Source organism: Pteropus medius, unplaced genomic scaffold (genome assembly GCF_902729225.1).
Source record: "Pteropus medius unplaced genomic scaffold, Ma_sr-lr_union100, whole genome shotgun sequence".
NCBI classification, from domain to species: Eukaryota; Metazoa; Chordata; class Mammalia; order Chiroptera; family Pteropodidae; genus Pteropus; species Pteropus medius.
Window position 1 is genome coordinate 178718 of NW_024349222.1, and position 20866 is coordinate 199583.

The window sequence follows — 20866 nt, forward strand, 5'->3', positions numbered from 1 at the left end:
TCAAAGATGAAGAGACTGAGGCCCACAGAGAGAAAGTGTCTTGCCCAAGACTGGCCTTGTGACATGACTGGAACCAGGCTGGAGCTCATTTTCCTGTACAAAGTCTGGCTGCCTCACAGGGAATGCGACCTCCTCCATAAAAGGAAGAAAGGAGGAAGGAAGGTAAGGAAAGTTTGTTGCCAGGCACATGGTAATAAATGTTGGTTTTATTACTATCTTCATAGTTTGGGACTCTGGCTTCCCCAGCACTTGCTCATGCTCTGAAGCACACATCTGGAAGGGATACTGTTCTCCGCATAGGACCATGTTTCATGTGAACACTGACAGTGCACAATCTCAACGGCCGTTACCTAAGCGCCAGACTGTAAGCTCCAGAAAGACAGGGTCCACATCTATTTGTGCTTGCTACTGTCCCCAGTGTCCAGTGCAGAAATGGGCACTTGGCAAGTCGGTGGTCAATAAATATCTTTATACAAAGAACAGAGCAGATGCCCAGAGGTTAGATCCCACTGCCTTCTCCCATCTGTGCACAGTATAACAAGAGATGCAACATGCCCATGGGCTTGCAGCATTTTTCAAAAGTATGGGCTACTTCATCAGAGTACCAGAGGCTCTATGGATGGAGGAGTAAAAGGGAAGATAGAATTAGAGAATTATTTTCCTTTGATATAAACATGTATGTAATTTCTATTGGGAACTTGTGCTGACAGAACGTGAAGTAAAGGAAATAATCTCGTGAGGGATCCTATATATCACATACCAGGATGCAGGACACTGCTTTCCAGAAAGGGCTCAGGAAGAGCCACTCACAGTGACACATCTCTGAAAGTGGAAAACACAAGAGCACCAAACCTGGGGAATCAGATTCCAACAAACTCAAGAGTACACAAGTACAAACGAAAATAAATATGGAAGAAAAGAAGGCAAAAGCATGTGTCCCTGTTCTTTTGGAAGTAACTTCTTGCCTGCTTGGTAACTCTCGTACAAACCCCTGGACACTTGGCATAGGCTCCCTGTAGGCTCCTCTCTGAACCCCTAGGTCCTATCTGCCATATCACTGCTGCAATCTGAATGCATGGACTGACTGGTCAGCTCCGCAGGCACTGAAACAACCAAGCCACCTGTGAGCCTTGCCAAGTTTTCAGGAGGCCAGCAAGGCTTATGTGGGGACCATCACTTATGTGGGGACCTAGTACTTGGTTTCCAAAGTGAAGTCAAGATTGGTGTCAAATAGAAGAGGTCAACACTGTCCATGACATGGGATGGTGTGTTTCCATTCAGAGGAAAGATTACAAACAAGAAGCAGAATGATTCAAGCCTCAGAAGCATTTCCTACCCCACTGGTTCTCAAAGTGTGGTGCCCTGTGGGGGACTCTAGGGATCCTCAAGCTCAAAACTACTTTCATAATGATACCAAGATGCTCTTTGCCTTTTTCACTCTTAAATTTTTGGGAGTATACAGTGGGGTTTTCCCAGGCTACATGACATGTGATATTGCAACAGACTGAATGCAGAAGCAGATCTAAGAATCCAGCTGCCTACTATGAAACCTGATATCAAAGAGCTTTGAAAGATATGAAACAATGCCACTCTTCTCAGTAACATTCTGTTTTGAAAATATGGTTTTTCCTAAAAAATATATTAACATTTAATAGGTCCACTATTATTTTTAAATGAATTATTAAATATAGTAAAACTTTCTCAGTTATATATGGCAAATATCGAAATATATAACCCACATAAAGCTCCTTAGCATACTAATTTTTCAGTGTAAAGGGGTTTTTGAGCCCCCCTGCCAAAAGGTTGAGAATTGCTGTCCTGGAGGCTGTGCTCCCAGCCCTCCTACCCCCAGGAGGGTTCTGTATGTGGCAGGAAGGAAAATGTGCCATTCCGATGTGTTGGCTGGATTAGGAAAGGCTGTCCGTGCTTCTTCTTAGGTTTCCTGAATCAGGATGAGCTCTGTGCCCAACTGTTCCACCTTCCACCGAGGTGTCTTTTCCCCTTCGCCCTACTTTCCCCTTACCACTTGATGTGGGTCCCCCATCTGCCGGCACCTCGGTAAGGATTTCCCTATCTGGCCACCCCGGGCTCGGCGAGGCCTACCCGCTGAGGCCCGCACACCCTTCTCGGAGTTAGGACTCCGCAGCTCGGCCAGCCTGCCTGGCCTCGGTGAGGGCTGTCCAGTGAGGCCCGCGCAACATCGGCGAGGAGTCTGCGGGCAGCAGGCACGGCCAAGCCAAAGAGGATCGAGGGAAGTCATTTCCAGCTCCCGGCCCCTGTTCCCCGTGCGGCACCGGCTGGGGACAGGGCGCAGAGTCCAGTCCCCAGAAACTAGTCCCCGATTCTCCCCGCGGGCCTCCCCGGGACTGTCCCCCGCCCTGGGCCGCTCTGCTTGCCTCCGTCCCGCTAGGGGAACGCGCCCCGGGCGCCGCGGAAGGTGCTCGCACCGACTCCCCCCGGGACGTGCGGCCGGCCTGGTGGGTACTCACCGCGGGGTGCACGGCGGGGCCGGGTGAGCAGGCGGACGCCGAGCTGCGGGGCGCGCTCCCGTGCGCGGCGCGGTGCCAGCTGCCGGCTCCTCCTTCGCGCTCCACCCGCTCCACCCCATGGCCACCCGCCGATGGGCGGAGCAGGGGCGGGGCGTGGGCGCCGGGCCCAGATCCGCCCGGACTGTGACCCGAGGGGCGGGGCGGAGTCTGTCCCGGCTCCCGGGTCCCCACCCCGGCTGGAAGGACTTCGCCCTCCGTGGGAGGGAGAATTGGCCCCGAGTCCGCTCCTGCGTGTCCACGAGGGTGACTTTCGCTCACTTTGGGACATGGAGTGTGGCCGACCAACTTGCTCCGGGAAGTGAACCGACGGGGAAGGGAAGAAATGCGGCTTCCAACAATGATTTGGCCGTAGCGCTACCGTAAGGCTTCATTACTTGGCCGCTCGGGTACTCGTGGTCGCCTTGCTCCTCCCCACCGCCTGGCCCTCTCACCACGCACCCCGCCCCCGGCTTCATTCCCCGCGGAGCGTGCCAAGTGGGCATCGGGGTCACGCTGACATGATAGGACTCCAACGGTAATTTTTAAAAACACTGTAATGCAAGCTGTTCACCAGTTGGAAGTCAGAGAAATGGGTGAGAGTTAACGATGAATGGGCCTTTTTCAAGGGACCTGCTTTTTGGTAGGTTGGTTGCAGCTGCGTCCTCTCGGGCAAATGTGAGTCCAAAGAAGTGGTTAGATCTTTCTAGATGAAAGGTAGTGAGGTTTTTCTGCCCAAGTTATATGAAAAGTTACTGTAATTTTCTTTCTTGAGTACCTGAATAAACAGCTGTTAAGATAAATAACTAATAGCTAATACTGATACCTACTGCTACCAGTTAGTACGCTCCTACTCTGTGAAGGGCCCTATGATTGGATCTTTAAGTACGTTATTTAATTCAACTCTTCCAACTGCCCTATGAAGTAAGGAATATCGCCCCATTTTGTAAATATGAAATGTCTTATAGCTGGGATTCAGCCCTCAGGCCCGTCATAACACTTTTTTTCATCGTGCTACACTAGAGTACAGCTATCCCCTAGTTACGCTTAATTTTTAAATATAAAGAGTTCTATTTAATTTTGAATGAGGGGATATTTACTATATTTCCAACATGGGAGAAGACCTCCCTCCCCATTCTCTAAATTCCTTCCATTCACATTCATTGAACAAACTTTTCTGGAGTGTCCACCATATGCCAGAGGGACACGACAAATCCTGAAAAATAATACTAGCATCCCCTTGGAAGTTAGGGAGAGTATAGGGACAGCAGGAGTGGGTGGAAGGCTGGGAGGAATCTAGCTAAATTTTGATTCTTACTGAGGCAGCCCTTCAGAAAGCAAAATTTCTTAATGTTCAATGATAACAGATATAATATGATAACTAATAATCCTTGACAGAAAATAGTTAAATAAGAACTACAAAGGGAACTGAGATTTATTAGTAAACACTCGGCCAAATACATGAAGGAAGTAGTTCCCACGTCACTCTGCTCCATTGCTCTTGGGAATATCACCAGTGACATGTGGATCCTAAATCCAGTGGCTTCTCTTCTGTGCTTGTCCTCGCTGACTACTCTGTGGTATTTGACACTAGTCTTTGAAATTTTAACCTCTTTTTGACTTTAGAGCCCTCTGCTCTCATGAGTCACCTCTTCTCTCCCCATCCCTCTCCCTTAGGCTAGGCTATCTCTCTGCACTTTCTCCTCTCACTTTACATGTGACTTCATACACTGAGTTTTCTTAATTTATTTTCTCTCTGCGCAAACTCCCTGCCGCCTTTAGCTGAAGCCCTTTACCTTTTTCCCATTGATCTTAACTCTTGTTAGATCTCTATGCTCTTTGTTTTTAGCCATTTGTGGGACATCCCATCTGGCTATCCCCAAGGCACCTGCCATTCTTAACATCTAAAATGGGAATTCAGTATCTTCTCTAACCATATGTCTGTCTCCTACAAATATGGTTTCTTCCTCATCCTGAATACCACATCTTAAATTTGGGTCTCGTGGTGTGTTGAGAAAGCTAAACACCTAAGGGGTTCAGAGTCATATTACTATGCTCGTAAAGGGTCTGCCTGGGGAATATTTCTGTCATAACACAGAAGATTCTGCAAGTGGGCCAGAGGAATGTATTTTCTTTATGGATCTTCTGAGAGGAAGCCATCCAGGTGAGGTAACTGCGCATGCCCCGCAGATCTGCTCCCAGTGGCAGAAGGGTCTTCCGTTAAGGTAACAGTACTGTTCCAGCAGCCTTACCACCAGAAGCTTCTGCTACTGTCAGAACCATGAGGATTCAGTCAGAGGCCTGTTAAGCTCTTAGAAATACCTCATTATACTCGAAACTATTTCAGTTACTCGTGTAAACCGAACTTTCTCAGTTTATAGAAAAGTCCAAAAGACTAGGCCCAACTAACTTTGTATTATGCTTTTTTTGCTACACATAGATCCAGGGAAAAGTCCTGAGACTGAAAATCTACCTTTGTGAGAGGAGAATGGGAAAAGACTGAAGAAAGAGGTTGGTCACTTCAGTCTGACAGCTAACAGAGTTTATTAAGGGAAATTTACACAGGAGGTGCACCTTGAGTGGCTGCAAGACAAAGTGGATCTTTTCCACGCCACTTGACAGTCACCAGAGAATTACACAGGGTGAAAGAGGTGGCAGGGATAGTCATAGGTACTAGTATGTGAATGCTACCAGGTATGGGAAATTACTTTCCGTGCTTGACCAGGTCAGGATAACAGCCTATTCTGGAACCAGCACATACTAAGAGGAAAGGGAGGGTGCTAGTTTATGTCAGAATTAACATCATTTACAAACACACAGTCTCCAAGGGGGTTTTTGGTTGGCAAGCTCCGTTCTGGCCCAGGTCCAGCACGAGGGTCTCAGTCCCAGTCACATCCTGGAACAGTCTCTCCTCTACAGCTTTGCAAATCATAATGTACTTTCACACATATTATTAAATACAAAGGAAGCGATGTAAGAGAAAGGCAGTCTAGCATTAATGGTTCTCAAACTTCTTGATGCATCGAAAACACACATTCCCATGCTGCACTTTTAAAGAAACCGAGTTTGAGGGTCTGACCACCCTTTCAGAAATACCAGTGGTGGATCCCAAACTAGGTGTTTCTGAGAATTACCAGATGACACTTATTAAAAATATAGCCTCCTGTGTCCCCTATCTCCCAGAATGGCTGATTCATTAGGTCAGGGTGGGATTGTGCTCAGAGTCTGAGGAATCTAAATGCTACAGGTGATTGTGCTTTAGCATGTCCACAGATTGGCACCAGGGAGCTTCTGCCTGGAGAAATATGCTCCATGAGGGTGGGACCATGTCAGTTTGTTCATCACTCCTAATGCAGAGCGTGGCACATAGTAGGTGCTCAATACAAGTTAGTTGACTCTGACTCACTGTCAATTTCTTCCTGCCCCCTACTCTATTGCTCTCTGTTGGCCTACGTGCTTTCCGTGTTCTCAAAGCACAGAAGGGAGATCTCTGTTTGGCAATGAATGAAGTATAAGGTAGTCCTTTCTGAAATTCTTGTTTGAAGGGACTCATCACTGAAGGTATGTCTTCCTTATACCAGAGGAAGTTTCAAATAAATGTTTTCTGTTCTCTAAAAAAAAATGCCATATTTCATAATGAGCAAAGGCAGTTCTTAGCCTCATCTTGGCTCCCCACAAATATCAAACTGCCACCCCCTTCAACACCTGTCATATCCTTAACATCTATGCTTTTTCTTCCTGCCAAAGTGCCAGAACCCTGAGCTTCCTTCCCAGGGAGCCAGAATCCTTTGGCCACTTGCTTTCCAATTAAGTACCACTCTCCTTGACATAGCTAATAATAAAAGTCAAATGTATTAAGTGACCCAGTGAATCTTCACAACAACCACTTGAGGCTAGTGACATTGTTGCCATTTCTCAGATGAGGAAACTGAAATTTGGAGTGATTACACAATTTGTTTCAGGTCACATAACTTGTAGGTGGCAATGCTGGTGTTTGAACGAAGGCTGCTCTAACTCCAGAGCTTGTGCTTTTAACTTCTATACAACCCACTAGAATTTTATTTAAGTGAAATCATTGGATACCTTGAAGTTATATTTTATTTATTCTTTGCAGAAAAGAAGAGGAACTTAAATGTTCCGGAAGGGAACTTTGGTCTATCACCATATTGTCTAGAATTCCCTATTCATTTATTTGTATGGCTTCTTCTCCCTGATGCTAGTACAGAGGTGCACACAGGTAAACATGCTCCTCATCATGGGGGATGGTGGTGTTGGAAGTTGGAGGCAGTACCTTGTTCAGAGGCTGCCGTTACTGACTTATTCAATATATTATTTTCCAGGAAATGATTTGGTAACGTTGACAAGTGAGAGTTAAAAAAAAATCGCACATTTGTCACTAATTGGACTCATCTCCGTTTCCAGTTTATGAAGAGATTGCTTTCACATATTAGTTTACCTATTCTTTTTAAAGTCTTACTATAGTCTCTACGTTTCTTATGCTCTGTTTATTCTTTTCCATGCTTTAGTCTCTTTGTCCTTCATTCTGGGACCTATCTTCCAGTTACTATAAAAGCAGTGGACTCCCCAAGCTCATTTTCCCTCAGCTACAAAGCAAACTCACTGTGTGAGTAACATCCACCTGGGCCTCTACCTGTTGTCCCCATAGGGAACTGAAGCAACATTATTTTCATGCTACTTGGCTGTGTTTGAGTATTAAAGTACTTTATCTCTGAACAAAGAAGCTCGTGTCTTCTGCCAACATCTCTGAAACAACAACAAGCTAAATTATTAGCTTGTGTAGGGTAGAATCTCAAAACCTGAGAGTTTAGGTGCCAAGATGGGATCCTGGCAGAGACATCCCTTTTTGGAAGACTCCATGGGTTGTGTTAGTGAACATGAGAAGACTCTTGAGAATCCAGCAGCGGATGTTCTTCCCCACCTGGTGGGCAAGGGTGAAAGTAAGGGTATCCCACTGTCCTACCCATTAATAAATATTTAGAAACTAAGTGGCAAGAGGCAGGATTGAAACAGTCTACCTAAGCGATGTCTGGTTGTGCTCACTGTCTTTAAGAGCGGGAGGAAAATGGAATGTTATGTGACAATAGGGCAGCAAAAGTGGGGCAACCAAAAGTGACTGCAACTCCAGAGTCAAGGGATCCCCAAAGCTTAAATAAGTGACAGCAGCAATAAGGAGATAGAGCTTTAGATGGACCAAAACCAGGTATTGGTTTGGATGAGCCCAAGTTGCCAGCAACTGCTTGAAGCCGGAAGTTGATGCAAAGCCTTGCTTACTGGCATGGAATGGCCTTGTCCCTCCATACCTCCAGACTCCTCCTTTCCCCATACCCCAACTTCAGCTGCTTTAAAGAAAAAGCTGCGTATGCTTGGGGAACTTCAAGGAGGAGAGAAACTCAATTTTTTTTTTTTTCAACACGCGGGCAATTTATTGACACTTTTCCTCACTGGTCAAGGATGAAAGAATAGGGGTGGGGAGGAGGGAGATAAGGGCTGTAGAGGTGGACGCCAAAAGGCTCACCTGCGATGTGGCTATGATGGGTTGAGAAGCAGTTGGTCTGAGGGTGACAAACCTCCCATTTCAGAAGCTCAGAAAGTTGGACCCAAGAAACACGCACTTATTCAACCAAATCCCTTCCAACTGCCAAAGGAAAACCAGGCGTTGCCGTGGCCCGGGTCTTCCACTGGCTTTCACACGAGGCACCTTTCAGACCTGGCTATTACACTTGTGGGACCACAAACATTGCAGTGGCTATAGCATCTTGACCTAAACAAACAGGTGAGGCCTGACCCGGCTTGGCTTCATCTGCATAAGCAGAGACAAAGGTGACTGATCAGCAGAACATCTGTGGTGCACAAACAATGGGAGAAGGCAGTGCTTGTCAGCATTCGATAATGACTAAAACGTAGTGTAAATCTGTAAGGTGGGTGACTAAAGGCTGGACTCTATGATTGAGTAAGAGAACATAACTGTGAGCTGACCTGATTTCTGAACAGACTTCTAAGGCAGTCTGCTTATAGGGTGTTTCAGTCCCTTTGGCTCTTAACTATTACAGAAGCAGAAGTAAGAGGAAGTGGAGGTCTGCCCAGCTGGGGCCTGGGACTGTCATGATCGTTCGGCTCTCTATAATGAGAGGGCATCCCAGCCTCCTCAGAGCCTGGGCCTGGGACAGAGCGAGTGGACAGGATGCTGAGTTCCAGGAGGGCTGCCCCTAAAGCCCTTACCCCTCTTGCCTGGTGCCACAGGCCTTGTCTTCTACCACTTCTTCTTGGCTTCCTTCTTAGGCCTCTCGTTATGGAAGGAGCAGCAACCTTGGGCTTCCTCGTCACCTCCCCACTTCTGGGCTCAAATGGCTTTGCCTCCACCTCATGGGACTTGGAAACAAGCACAATGATGGGTAGCACACAGAAGAGCTGGAAGATGGCCCCCAGGAAGAGTCCATACTGTAGCAGGTTCTCTAGGAAGGTGGGCTCGGGCACCTTGGGAGATGAAAAATCGAGGTCAGAGGCCATGACCTTAGCTGCCTGCTGTGTGAGGTCTCCTCTGACTCACTACTCTTCAGCGTCAACTTCTCCTGCGCCACCATGCGCTGCTCCCCCGGAAGTGCTTCAGAAACTCAAATATTTTTGTATACAAGTCCCCAGGTCACAATCCTATCCAGCTAGTTGGGGATGAGGGACTGGATGCTGGGGGACAGGGAACAAGGGTATCTAAAGGCACTGAGCACTGTGGGGGAAGCTGCAATAATGGGAGTAAGGAATTGGTGTTGAGCCTAGCTTGAAGCGACGAAGGATATATGTATATATAAAGCCATCTGCCACGGCCTATCTTCCTCTCCCTCCATCTACATTCCTTCTACTTTCTGGACTTCTAGGAGCTATAGCCCTTGATGTGCCTATTAGACTTCTTGGTCCACTGTTCCATGTTTCTACAGGGCAGTGGTTCTCAGCTAGGGCAATTTAGTCCCCCACCCACCCAAGGTACATTTGACAATGTTTGGAGACATCTTTGATTGTCACGACCAGAGGATGTGTGTGTGTGTGTGTGTGTGTTCTACTGGCATTTAGTGGGTAGAAGCAAGGATGGCGCTCAACATCTTAAGGTGCACATAATGCCTCTCCAGACAGTTATTCAGCTCAAAATTTCAATAATGCCAGGGTTCAGAAACCTTGCCTTGGCGGTTGGGGGGTTGGTGGGGGGAATGTCCAGAATCAACTGATGGGGTTTGGGAAATGTTTTCTGTGAAGAAGGAAAGTTAAAGTGATCTTGTAGGAAGGACTTTTGGGGTATATTCAATGTGTCATTCATTGTGTCTTTCAGTGCTGAATGTATAATTGATACTTATGTTGTACATACTAGTATTGTGAATGTTCATAAAGTCTAGAAGGTTTACATCTATTCAGGTACTGTGGCATGTAGAGAGGTACCCTCGGTCTCTTCACGGTGGTTTAGTAAAAAAAAAAAAAAATATATATATATATGTATGTATATATGTGTATATATACGTATATATGTATATATATGTATGTTTATATGTGTATATATACGTATATATGTATATATACACACATATATATATAATCTGAGAAGAAATAGAAATCACTGCTTTAGTTAGAAGACTTAACGGTTGCGCATGTGGAGGTAATTTTGTAGCACAATATCGCCACCTGCTGGAATCAGGCCCCAACTACACTTTTTTTAAAAAAACGAGTAGAGGTAGTAGTAGTGGTGTGGGAGCGGCCACAGCTATTGACCTGTTGTTGCTTGGACCTTGTGGAAATGGAACACCTGACACATAGAGGCCCGTGACTCTGCTGCCTGATGTCCCCATTGTGGGGTGCGTCAACTCAGACTTGACGACTAATAAGGAAAAGGCCCAATATACCTCACTTGTCAAATAGAAATTGGATATTCAAGGACATGGTCCCAGTGGCATCTCGGTTTATATGAAAAAGTAGCAGCTATTGCTTTAGGGAAATTGTATTTGTATTATGCCCCATGAAGTAAAGCTACTGGCTCAATGAGGCTCTTGATTCACAGAGGTTCACCCTAATGCCTAGGCCTGGTTCTCTGATGGTTTGGCTGAGTTGAAATCTATCAATATCCACTGGGCTGCTGCAGCTATTCAGCTGTTGCTCCATATATGTCAATCATGATAATTGGTGTGGCTGTCCACTCAGTGGGCAGAGCTGGAGACCATTCTTATAACTCTGGCTAATACTCCCTATGATGAAACTTGTGCTTTTTACTGGGGCTCTTGCCAATGATTTAGCTGTCTTGTCTACTATCTGGTCTGATGTTTGGAAGACCATAGGCTTGAGATATTAAACAACCGTGGCACCTGTGGTGGGAACACCTTAGACCCCAGATGTACAGGGGTGGAGGCAGTTAATAATCTCTTTGTTGCCTAGGTCCAACACTGCCACTTGAGTCAAATAGCAACTATAGCTGACAATCTGTGGACAGGGCTGATCCTGACTTATTCTGCTGTGCTTGATGCCATCAATAGTAGTTCCCAATTTGCACCTCCTTTAAACAGGTACAGACCCATGGATTGGCACGACTTTGTTTCATTCTGACTGTTACAAATTCTCATGCTTCTCTGATGGTTGAGAGGTCTTGGGTTATGCCATGCATGGAAAAGAAGACTACAACTACTTAGTGACACTGCCTGTGTGACTTAACCAAACCAATGTAATGCTGATCCAAATAAAGTTTAATGACAAATTCTGATGAAAGTTATCTGTGCCTGTTTGAGTTATATTTTTTGTATATGGCTGGAAATGGGACACAGAATGTATCTCCCCTGGGGATAGAGGTTGTTTCTGGTCCTACTATAATTATCTACAATGACACCGAAGATCAGCAGGTCAGTGTGAACTCCCTTGCAGGGGTCATAATGGAAAATGGACTGACCTTGGACTAGACTACACCCTGAGTGGCTGAAGTAGTCTCCTGGTTTCCACTGGGACAGGTGCATGAGTCCAGGACCCTGGAAGGCATATTTGAGGTTAATACTGGGGGTTAACTTCATCTTGTTGTTTAAAGTTCCTCTGACAGTAGCCTTGATTAAATGCCGTATGAGACAAATTGAACAGATTGGACAGAAAAACTGTTGGCTAAATTAATCAGAGTGGCCAGTCGACTGACATACTTTTGTGAAAGTTTGCCAGAAGACCAGACATGTAGGGATAATGGATGGATTGATGGGGAAAGCAATTCTCCATGGGCCCCAAGCATCCCTGCACATTTTTGTAGGGCATGTCAAGTAGGGAAGGTCCTGACTGCTCTTTGCCCATGCCGTTCCTTGGTGTTGTATTTCCAGTGAGCAACCTTGAGGGTTGGAATTATATAATGTCAGGCATTTACTTCAACATTATTGGACAGGAAGAAGAATTGAATGAGGGTATAGATGAAGCAATATTGTCTAAGAATTTCTATTGTTGAGCCAGCGTCATGAGTATGTGTGGGTTCAGAGTGCAGGCTTTCTTTCTACTCACTATAAATGCAGTGAATTCCTAGACTTAGTGTTTCTCATCTGTAACACAAACTCATTGTAGTATTACATCTTCTGGGCCCCTGCACATCACCCTCATGGGACCTGTGACAAGGAATTGATGCTCATGCTGCTTGCTGTGCCATGTAATAAAGTTCTTTTCTATGACCCACAAGTCTTGTGTCTTCTGCCAATATTCATAAAATAGTAACATTATTATTAGCTTATAAGTAGGGTAAAATCTCAAACTCTGACAGATATCTGGTTGTTTTTTAGAGGGTGCAGGTTGGGGGTTACTGTGAAATTATGCAAATAATTTTGAAACTCAGACAGGAAATTTCTGACAAATACGTATGAAACCTCTATCAGTTGTAGCTTCCACCCCTCAGAGATTTGATTTTTGTTCAAATGCCGTCTATTTGCTTGTGACAATCCAAAGACCTACTCACACTTTGAGATTTGGGGAATTCATAGTTTTCTAAGCATCCACACTCCTGCATCTAGATAAGCTGTCTTTATCTTCCCAGCCTCATCTAACATGATCACACGCCTCTTTTTTATTATCCATGTGGAAACCACTCAGATCCCAGCAAGGCACTAAAGGATGGGTTGGTCTGCTTTTTCTGTAACCGGCCAGAGAGCAAATATTTTAGTCTTTGCAGGCACATACATTACTCCTTCTCCTCATCTTTCTTTCTCTTCTTATTCTTACAGCCTTAAAAAACAAAAACAAAAACAAAAAAAACCCCAAAAACCAAAAAACAAAAACCTTTTCTTAGTTTTCAAGAATAAAAGTGAGGCTGCGGGTATGGCTGCCCTGAGGGACAAGATGCTCAGTGGTTACACCATGGCAGGGGCCGAGTATTCCTACCTGTACTCCTACCTGCTGGCCCTCCCGCCGCCTAGGACAAGGCGGCTGCAGGTGGCGCGGGAGCGGGGCCTACCTTTCAGCTTCCTCCTCCTCTATCTTCTCCTCAGGAAGGACGACTTCGATGTCCGGGCATCTGACGGCCACCGGCGACTTCGACAGCTAACAGTGGGCGCTTCTCATGGCCTTCCTGTCACAGGAAAGTACCGGCCTTGCCCCGTGGCCACACGAGACCAGAAACCGCAAGGTGGCTGCACAGGTGAACCTGTGCTGCGACGTCTCGTGGGGTGCTTGCTGCTGAGTAGGCCTGGGACCCCTGTCCCCCGCGGCCGGCCTGCCGACCCCAGGCAGGGAACGCTCCTGGAAAAAATGTACAAAAATAGGCTACTGGCTGTGTTTGGCTTGTGAGCAGTAGTTTTATGAACTCTGTCTTACATTGTAATGCCTAAAAAGTGCAGTCCTGGAGACTTATTGCCTCTGATCCTGGGTTTTAATTCTGACTCCACTTTTTACTACTTTAGTAGTGTCACATGCGAAGAATATTTAACCTCCCCGTGCTTCAGTTTCCTCATTCTGAAAACAGCTGTAATAACAATTCTTATCTCATTCAGTTTTAATGAAGATTGAATGAGCTGATAATATATACAGTGCTTAGAAAAGCTGACTGGCACATTGTAATTACTCTTTCGATGTTAGATGCTATTATTAAGTCTTTTATTTCATATAGACTATTTCTGTTCATTTCAAGAATAATGGGGAAGGGTTTAATCAAACACTGCATATTTAGTCGCCATCTTTCTCACCTCTACTCTCCTTCTCACCTCATTTTCTTTCAGATGTAACAAAGAAATTCCTCAATTTAAAAAAAAAAATCAGGCATGATTATTCTTCCAACAGTCAGATTTCCTTACAGTTTTACATTCTATACAGAGTGGACTTATTTATTTTATTCTCTAAGAAAAATTAAAATGAATAATTTTTTTCTTTACAGCATTACATATAAATTACCAAAACTTGACTCTAGAAGAAATGAAAAACTTGGCTAGTGTAATAATAATGCAAGTGAGAGCAAAGTTATCAAAGAATTACATCCAAAAATATTAACTTATGATTTTGCCTTTTAAATAGACTTTTTATTATGAAAAATGTAAATATATAAAAAAGTAAAAAGAATTATATAATGAACCCCCATGTACCTATGACCCAGACTCTGCAATTATAAAGTCTTGGACAGTATTATTTCTTCTATGTCCTAACTCAATTCTTCCCCACACCTGACAATTTTGAAGAAAATACCTGACTTTATACGATTTCATGTATTGTATTTTGTTTTAAAAATGTAACCACAATATCATTATTACATTAACAAAGTTAAAAATAATTTCAATGTTAAAACCATCCCATTTGTGTTCAAAGTTCCCTAGTTGTCTTACAATTTGTTTGTTTAAATTAGGCCTATAACATTTTCTCTGTTAATTTTCAGATTTATACACTTTTTTTCTTGCAGTTTATTTGTTGAAGAAATAATCATTTGTACTATAGTGGTTTAATACCTGTATTTAGCTAATTGCATTTCCATGATGTCATATAATATGTCCTTCTGTCCCCTGAAAATAGGTATAGAACATGTATCTTGAAGCTTGATTATGGTTCCATGTTTTGCACAAGGTTACTTTACAGATGATGTTGTATACTTTTTTCAGGAGGAACCTAATATCCGGTTGTCTTTTTTTTTTGTAATGTGAGCAGACATTGATGATCATTGCCTAGACTCATTAATCATTAGAGGTCGCAAACGAAGCTATTTTAATGGAATGTCTTCAAGTTGGCTCCTGAGTCCTTTGATATAACCCAGCTATGCTCAATAACTTCCTTGCTCTCTGGAGTAACAAGAGGTTCCTCACTCAGTTTATACATTTTCTGCTCTAGACCTAGACCTGCCATTTCTCAAAGGTTCTTGTCCTTTTCAAAACATCTGACTTATTTCACTTAGCATGATACTTTCAGGATCCATCCATGTTGTCACAAATGGCAATATTTTATCCTTTTTAAGGCCAAGTAGTATTCCATATTGTGTGTGTGTGTGTGTGTGTGTGTGTGTGTGTGTGTGTGTGTACATATCACATCTTCTTTATCAATTATCCTTTGAAGACATTTAGTTTCTTTTTCCATGTCTTGGCTTCATTATAAATAATGCCAGTGAACATAAGGGATTCATAATCTTTATGAATAAGTGTGTTCAAATTTGGGGGGTAGATACAGAGAGGGAATTGTTGGGTCATATGGTAGCTTTATTCTTAATTTTTAAGGAACCTCCATACTGCTCTCTATAGAGGCTGCACCAATTTATATTCCCACCAGTAGTGCGTGAGAATTCTCTTTTCTACATCTTCTTCGACACTTGTTATTTCTCGTCTTATTGATACCATTTCAACAGGTATGAAGTGGTATCTCATTGTCGTTTTGATTTACATTTCCCTTATAACTAGTGATGTTGAGCATCTTTGCATATATCTGTTAGCCTTCTGTATGTCTTCCTTGAAGAGTTGTCTTTCTATTCAGATTATCTGCCCATTTTTTAATCACATTTTTTTTTTTTTGTCATTGAGTTGTATAAGTTCTTTATAAATTTTTGACATTAGTGGAGGTGTCATTTGCAAATATCTTTTCTCTTTTGGTTGCCTTTTTATTTTGTTGACAGTTTCTTTTGATATGCAAAAGCTTCTCAGTTTGATTTAGATTTATGTATGTATGTATGTATGTATGTATGTATTTATTATGTTTTACTTCCCTTGCCTTTGGGGTCAAGTTCACTAAAACCCTTCATAAGTTTTAGTGCCTATGTTTTCTTCTATGTATTTTATTGTTTCAGATTTTATATTCAGGTACATAAACCATTTTGAGTATATGGTGTCAGACAGCAGTCTAGTTTCATTTTTTTGCATGTGACTTTTCATTTTTCCCAGCACCATTTATTGAAGAGAATTTCTTTTCTCTGTTGTATGTTTTTGGCTTCTTTGTTGGAAATTAGTTGTCTATACATGTGTGGGTTTGTTTCTGGGCACATCAATCTCAATTATGTGCCTAGAAACAAACCTAGAATCTCAATTCTGTTCTATTGATCTGTGTGTCTGTTTTGCTGCCAATACCATGCTGTTTTGATTATTGTAGCTTTGTATTATAGTTTGAAGTCAGGAAGTGTGATACCTCTGGTTTTGGTTTTTGCTTCAGCCATTTGGGTGTTTTTGGTTTCATATAATTTGAGGAATTTTTTTCGATTTCTGATTTCTGTGAAAAATGCCATTGGGGTTTTGATGGTGATTACATTAAACCTATAGATTGATTTAGGTAATATGGCTATTTTAACAATGTTAATTCTTTCAATTCATGAGCATGGAATATCTTTGCATTACTTTGTGTCTTCTTCAATGTTTTTCAATAATGTCGTGTAGTTTTCAGTGTACAGATCCTTCATTTCCTTTGTTAAGTTTATGCCTAGGTATTTTATCCTTTGTGTTGCAATTATGAATGGGATTATTTTCTTTATTTCTCTTTCTGATATTTTATTGTTTATATATAGGAATGCAATGGATTTTTTATATTGATTTTGCATCATACAACTTTACTGTATTTGTTTATTGTTTCAAATAGTCTTTTGCTGGAGTCTTTAGAGTTTTCTTCATATAGAATTGTATCATCTGCAAACAGTGACACTTTTACTTATTCTCGATTTGGATGCCTTTTATTTCTTTTTTTTTTTTTTTTTTTTTTTGGTGCCTAATTGCTCTGGCTAGGACTTCCAGTAATATGCTGAATAACAGTGGCTAGAGTGGGCATCCTTGTTCCTGATATTAGAGAAAAACTTTCAGTTTTTCACCATCGAATATGATATTTTCTGAGATTTTATCATATACAGCTCTTATTGAGGTCTTTTCCTTTCCTTTCATACTCATTTTTTTGAGTGATTTTTTAAATCATAAATTGATGTTGTTTGTTGTCAAATGCTTTTTCTGCATATATTGATATGATCCTATGATTTTAATCTTTTATTTTGTTAAAGTGGTGTATCACACTGATTGATGTGCAGATGCTGAACCATCCTTCTATCCCTAGAATGAGCCCCACTAGATCGTTATGTGTGATCTTTTATTGGTGTATTCAATTTACTAGTATTTTGTTTAGGATTTTTGCATCTATGTTTATCAGAGATATTGGCATGTATTGTGCGTGCGTGCGTGTGTGTGTGTGTGTGTGTGTGTGTGTGCACGCGCGTTGTCCTTGCCTGGTTTTGGTATCAGGGTAATGTTGGTCTTGTAAAATGAGTTAAGAAGTATTCCTTTTTCTTTAATTTTCTGAAAGAGTTTGAAAAGGGTAGATATTAAATCTTCTTTGAATGTTTAGTAGAATTCACCAGTGAAGCCATCTGGTCTTCTGTTTTTTGAGAGGTTTTTGATTACTGTTTCAATTTACTTATTAATGATCAGTCTATTTAAATTTTTCAGTTCATCAAGTTTCATTCTAGGAAGGTCATATATTTCTAAGAATTTGTCCATTTTTTCTGGATTATTGAATTTTGTGGCATATAGATTTTCAGAGTATCCTTGTCTAGTCCTTTGTATTTTTGTGGTTTTAGTTGTAACTTCTCTTATTTCATTTTTGTTTTTATTTATTTGAATCTTTTCTCTTTTTCTGCTAGTGTGTGTAGCCAGAGGTTTGTCATTTTTTTATCTTTTCAAAGAAACAGCTCTTTGTTTTATTAATTTTTTTGTATTTCTGTTCTTTATTTCATTTATTTCCATTCTAATTTTTATTATTTCCTTCCTTCTACTGACTTTGTGTTTTGTTTGTTCTTTTGCTAGTTCTTTAAAGTATAATGTGAGATTGTTTATTTGAGAGTGTTGTTTCTTGTGGTAGACCTGCAGTGTTATAAACTTTCTTCTTAGTGCCACCTTTGTCTCATCCCCCAAATTTTGTTATGTTATATTTTCATTTTTCTTTGTCTCTATGTATCTTTCGATCTCTTATTTCTTTGATCCAATAATTGTTCAGTAGAATGTTGTTTAATCTCCATATATTTGTGTTTTTTTCAGCTTCTTCTTGCAGTTCATTTCTAGTTTCATACCATTGTGGTCTGAAAATATGGTGGTATGATTTCAGTTTTCTTCAATTTATTGAGACTAGTTTTGTGCCCCAATATATGGTCTATCCTTGAGAGTGCTCCATGTGCACTTGAGAAGAATGTGAATTGTCATATTATGCCACGTCTGGCAAGTGGTAAATCCTGCCACGTCCAGTGCGGGCCTGGAAAATAATTCTGAGTGTAATGGTGGGAGATTGAGAAAAGAAAGAAGACAGAAAGCTGGGATCGGGAGGCGCAATATCCACTGATGATGGAATAGAGAGAGATTTTATTTTTGCAAGTTGCTTTTATACAAGAGCATACATTTCCTGGCTAAAATGAGATTATCCCCACCCAAACTCCACATCCTACTATAATCATTTGCATTTCTATAGATTACCCCCACCCTGCACAGCCTGCAGTAATCATTTGCATTTCAAAACCCACATTGTTCTCCGATCTGTTCCTACTTTCTCCCATTCTTAGGAGGATTCCTGGAGGTGAGGCAACCCTTGGTTGGCCTCACAGATTGCAAGGACCTTGTCAGTTTGCAATCCACTCTCCACAATATTGTGATGAAAAGTTCTTAAAATATTGATTAAGTCCATTTGGTCTAATGTGTCTTTTAAGGCCGATATTTTCTTATTGACTTTTTATCTGGATGATCTATCATGGCTGTGAATGGAGTATTCAGATCCTCTACTATAATTGTTCTTTTGTCAGTTTCTCTCTTTAGGTCTGTTAGTAATTGCTTTATATGTATAGTGCTCCCAGATTGGGTACATATGTGTGGATAAATGCTATGTCTTTCGATGAATTATTGTCCCCTTTACCATTATAAAATGTCTATCTTTGTCTCTTGTTACCTTTTTTAAATCTTGATATCTGTTTTGTCTGACAAAATGCTACAGCTAATGCTATATCTGCTTTTCTCTGAATGTTATTTGCTTAAATTATCATTTTCTACCTTTACTTTGAGCATGTGTTTGTTTTTGGAGCTGAAGTGAACCTCCTGAAAGCAACATAATGTTGCATCTTGTATTTTAGTCTATCCCACTACTCTGTGCCTGGAATTGTGAACTGAGATGGCGCTGAGTTGCTGCAGTTAAGGAAAGTGCAGCTAGTGGGTGTCCTCTCTGTGACCAGTTTGCCTCTATGGTGGGATGGGGAATGTGACAGATGAAAGAGAACTGGTTTTGTGAGTTTCAGTTACCTTCTTTTTCCTCTGTATGTTTGGCTTCATCCGGATCTTCAGGGTGTATGAAAGAGAGGAGGTAGGTGTGATCCTGTGGCTCCAGCCCCCTGCCAATAATGTCTATCGACTCCACTGTTTTCTTTAAAGTTTTCCAACCACCTCCCTCCAATTCTGTGGCTATGGGGAGGAAGGAAGAGGGAAGCCTTTTACAAGCGAGAAACTGCTCTTCCTCTCTTATGCTCCAGGTGGTAGTGTAAAGGCTGCAACCAGACTCCTTCTCTGCTTCTGTGCTTGCTGGAGCCATGGGGGGCTGCTGAACTGTGTCTGCAGCCATAATTCCTTCTTGTCCTTCTTCTATTTGGCCTCCACTACTTGGTCCAATATGTCCATCTTCAAGTGTTCTGATGCGTGGATCTTTCAGGCATGTTTGATTGTTGATCAGGAAGTCTTTTGTTGAGTTATAGTTGTCTGACTTGTAACTAAGGGGAGAAACAGTGGAGCTTTCTCATTCTGTCATGATGCTGCCCTCACTCAACCTATTTTTTCTTACTTCCAACAGGGATCCTATTTTCTTCCCTTTTTTTTTTATAACCACATATCATAGAGATAGCTACATAGCAATATATAGAGCATTTTCCATTCCTTTTCAATGACTTTATGATACTCTTTTATGTGTATGTATCATTAATAGACTTTTTTTGTTTCAATCTTTGCACTTTAAAGAAAATCCTAGACCATATGTCCTTTTCCACAGAGTACCAGAAGTGGTATTGATGGATCAAAAGAGAAATTCATTACTAGATACTGCCAAATTCTTTTCTATATCAGTTAGGGTCTGCAATGGACTGCATGTGCAAAAATTCATATGTTGAAATCCTGGCCCCCCCAAAGAGATGATATTGTGAGGTGGGGCTTTTGGGAAGTGATTAGGTCATAAGAGTAGAGCTCTTATGGATGGGATTAGTGCCCTTCTAAAAAGGTTAGGGAGCTAGCTTGATCTCTTTGTGCCATGTGAGGATGCAATGTCAGCAGTCTGCAACCTAGAAGTTTCCCGACCATACTGGAAACTTCATTTTGAATTTGCAGCCTCCCGAAGTGTGAGAAATAATGTATGTTTTTTAAGCCACTCAATCTATGGTAATTTGTCACTACAACAAAAGCTGTTCTGGAATTAAAACTTATTATTGTAAATTGCAGACTAAGACAAAGTCCAATTTGGAAACAGAAGCCACACAAGTTATTTGAACCAACAGAATTTGATATAAAGAATTGTTCACTAGGTATAGTGTTGTTAATCACTGAAAGGGTAAAAAGATAACTTTTAAGGTATCAAAAAGGCAGCAACTGTCAAAAGTCACTATCACTCTCAGCAGAGGAAGCTTAGAGGAGGAGTCCCATGGAATTGCACTCAGACTTCCAAGGAGATGGTACTGCCTGACTGCTACAGGTGGTTCTGAGTTTGAAATGGGGTGCCTGTGGGCCTGGGACCCAGATCTTGAAGTAAGAGGTGGCCAGCCAATTCTGATGTCTATGTGGGGCACAGGAGTTTGCAAGTATGAGGAAAATTAAAAACTGAATTTGCCTGCTGCTATGGGATCATACGGCTGCTATCAGAGTGAAGAGCACTGCAGGGATGACTCATGGGAA

General features: G+C 42.0%; 1 protein-coding gene and 1 pseudogene across 1 annotated transcript in view; both read right to left on the reverse strand.

The window, feature by feature from the left end:
- The window catches only part of ACO1 (aconitase 1), a 50665-nt gene extending 48028 nt beyond the window's left edge, over nt 1-2637 (reverse strand). The window contains exon 1 of the mRNA XM_039880665.1: nt 2490-2637. Within this exon, the coding sequence (XP_039736599.1) occupies nt 2490-2608 (119 nt within the window). The 5' untranslated portion in view covers nt 2609-2637. The remainder of the gene's footprint in view (nt 1-2489) is intronic.
- Nucleotides 2638-8796: 6159 nt separating this feature from the next.
- On the reverse strand, nt 8797-9374 carry LOC120617129 (protein MANBAL-like; annotated as a pseudogene).
- Nucleotides 9375-20866: the final 11492 nt, after the last annotated feature.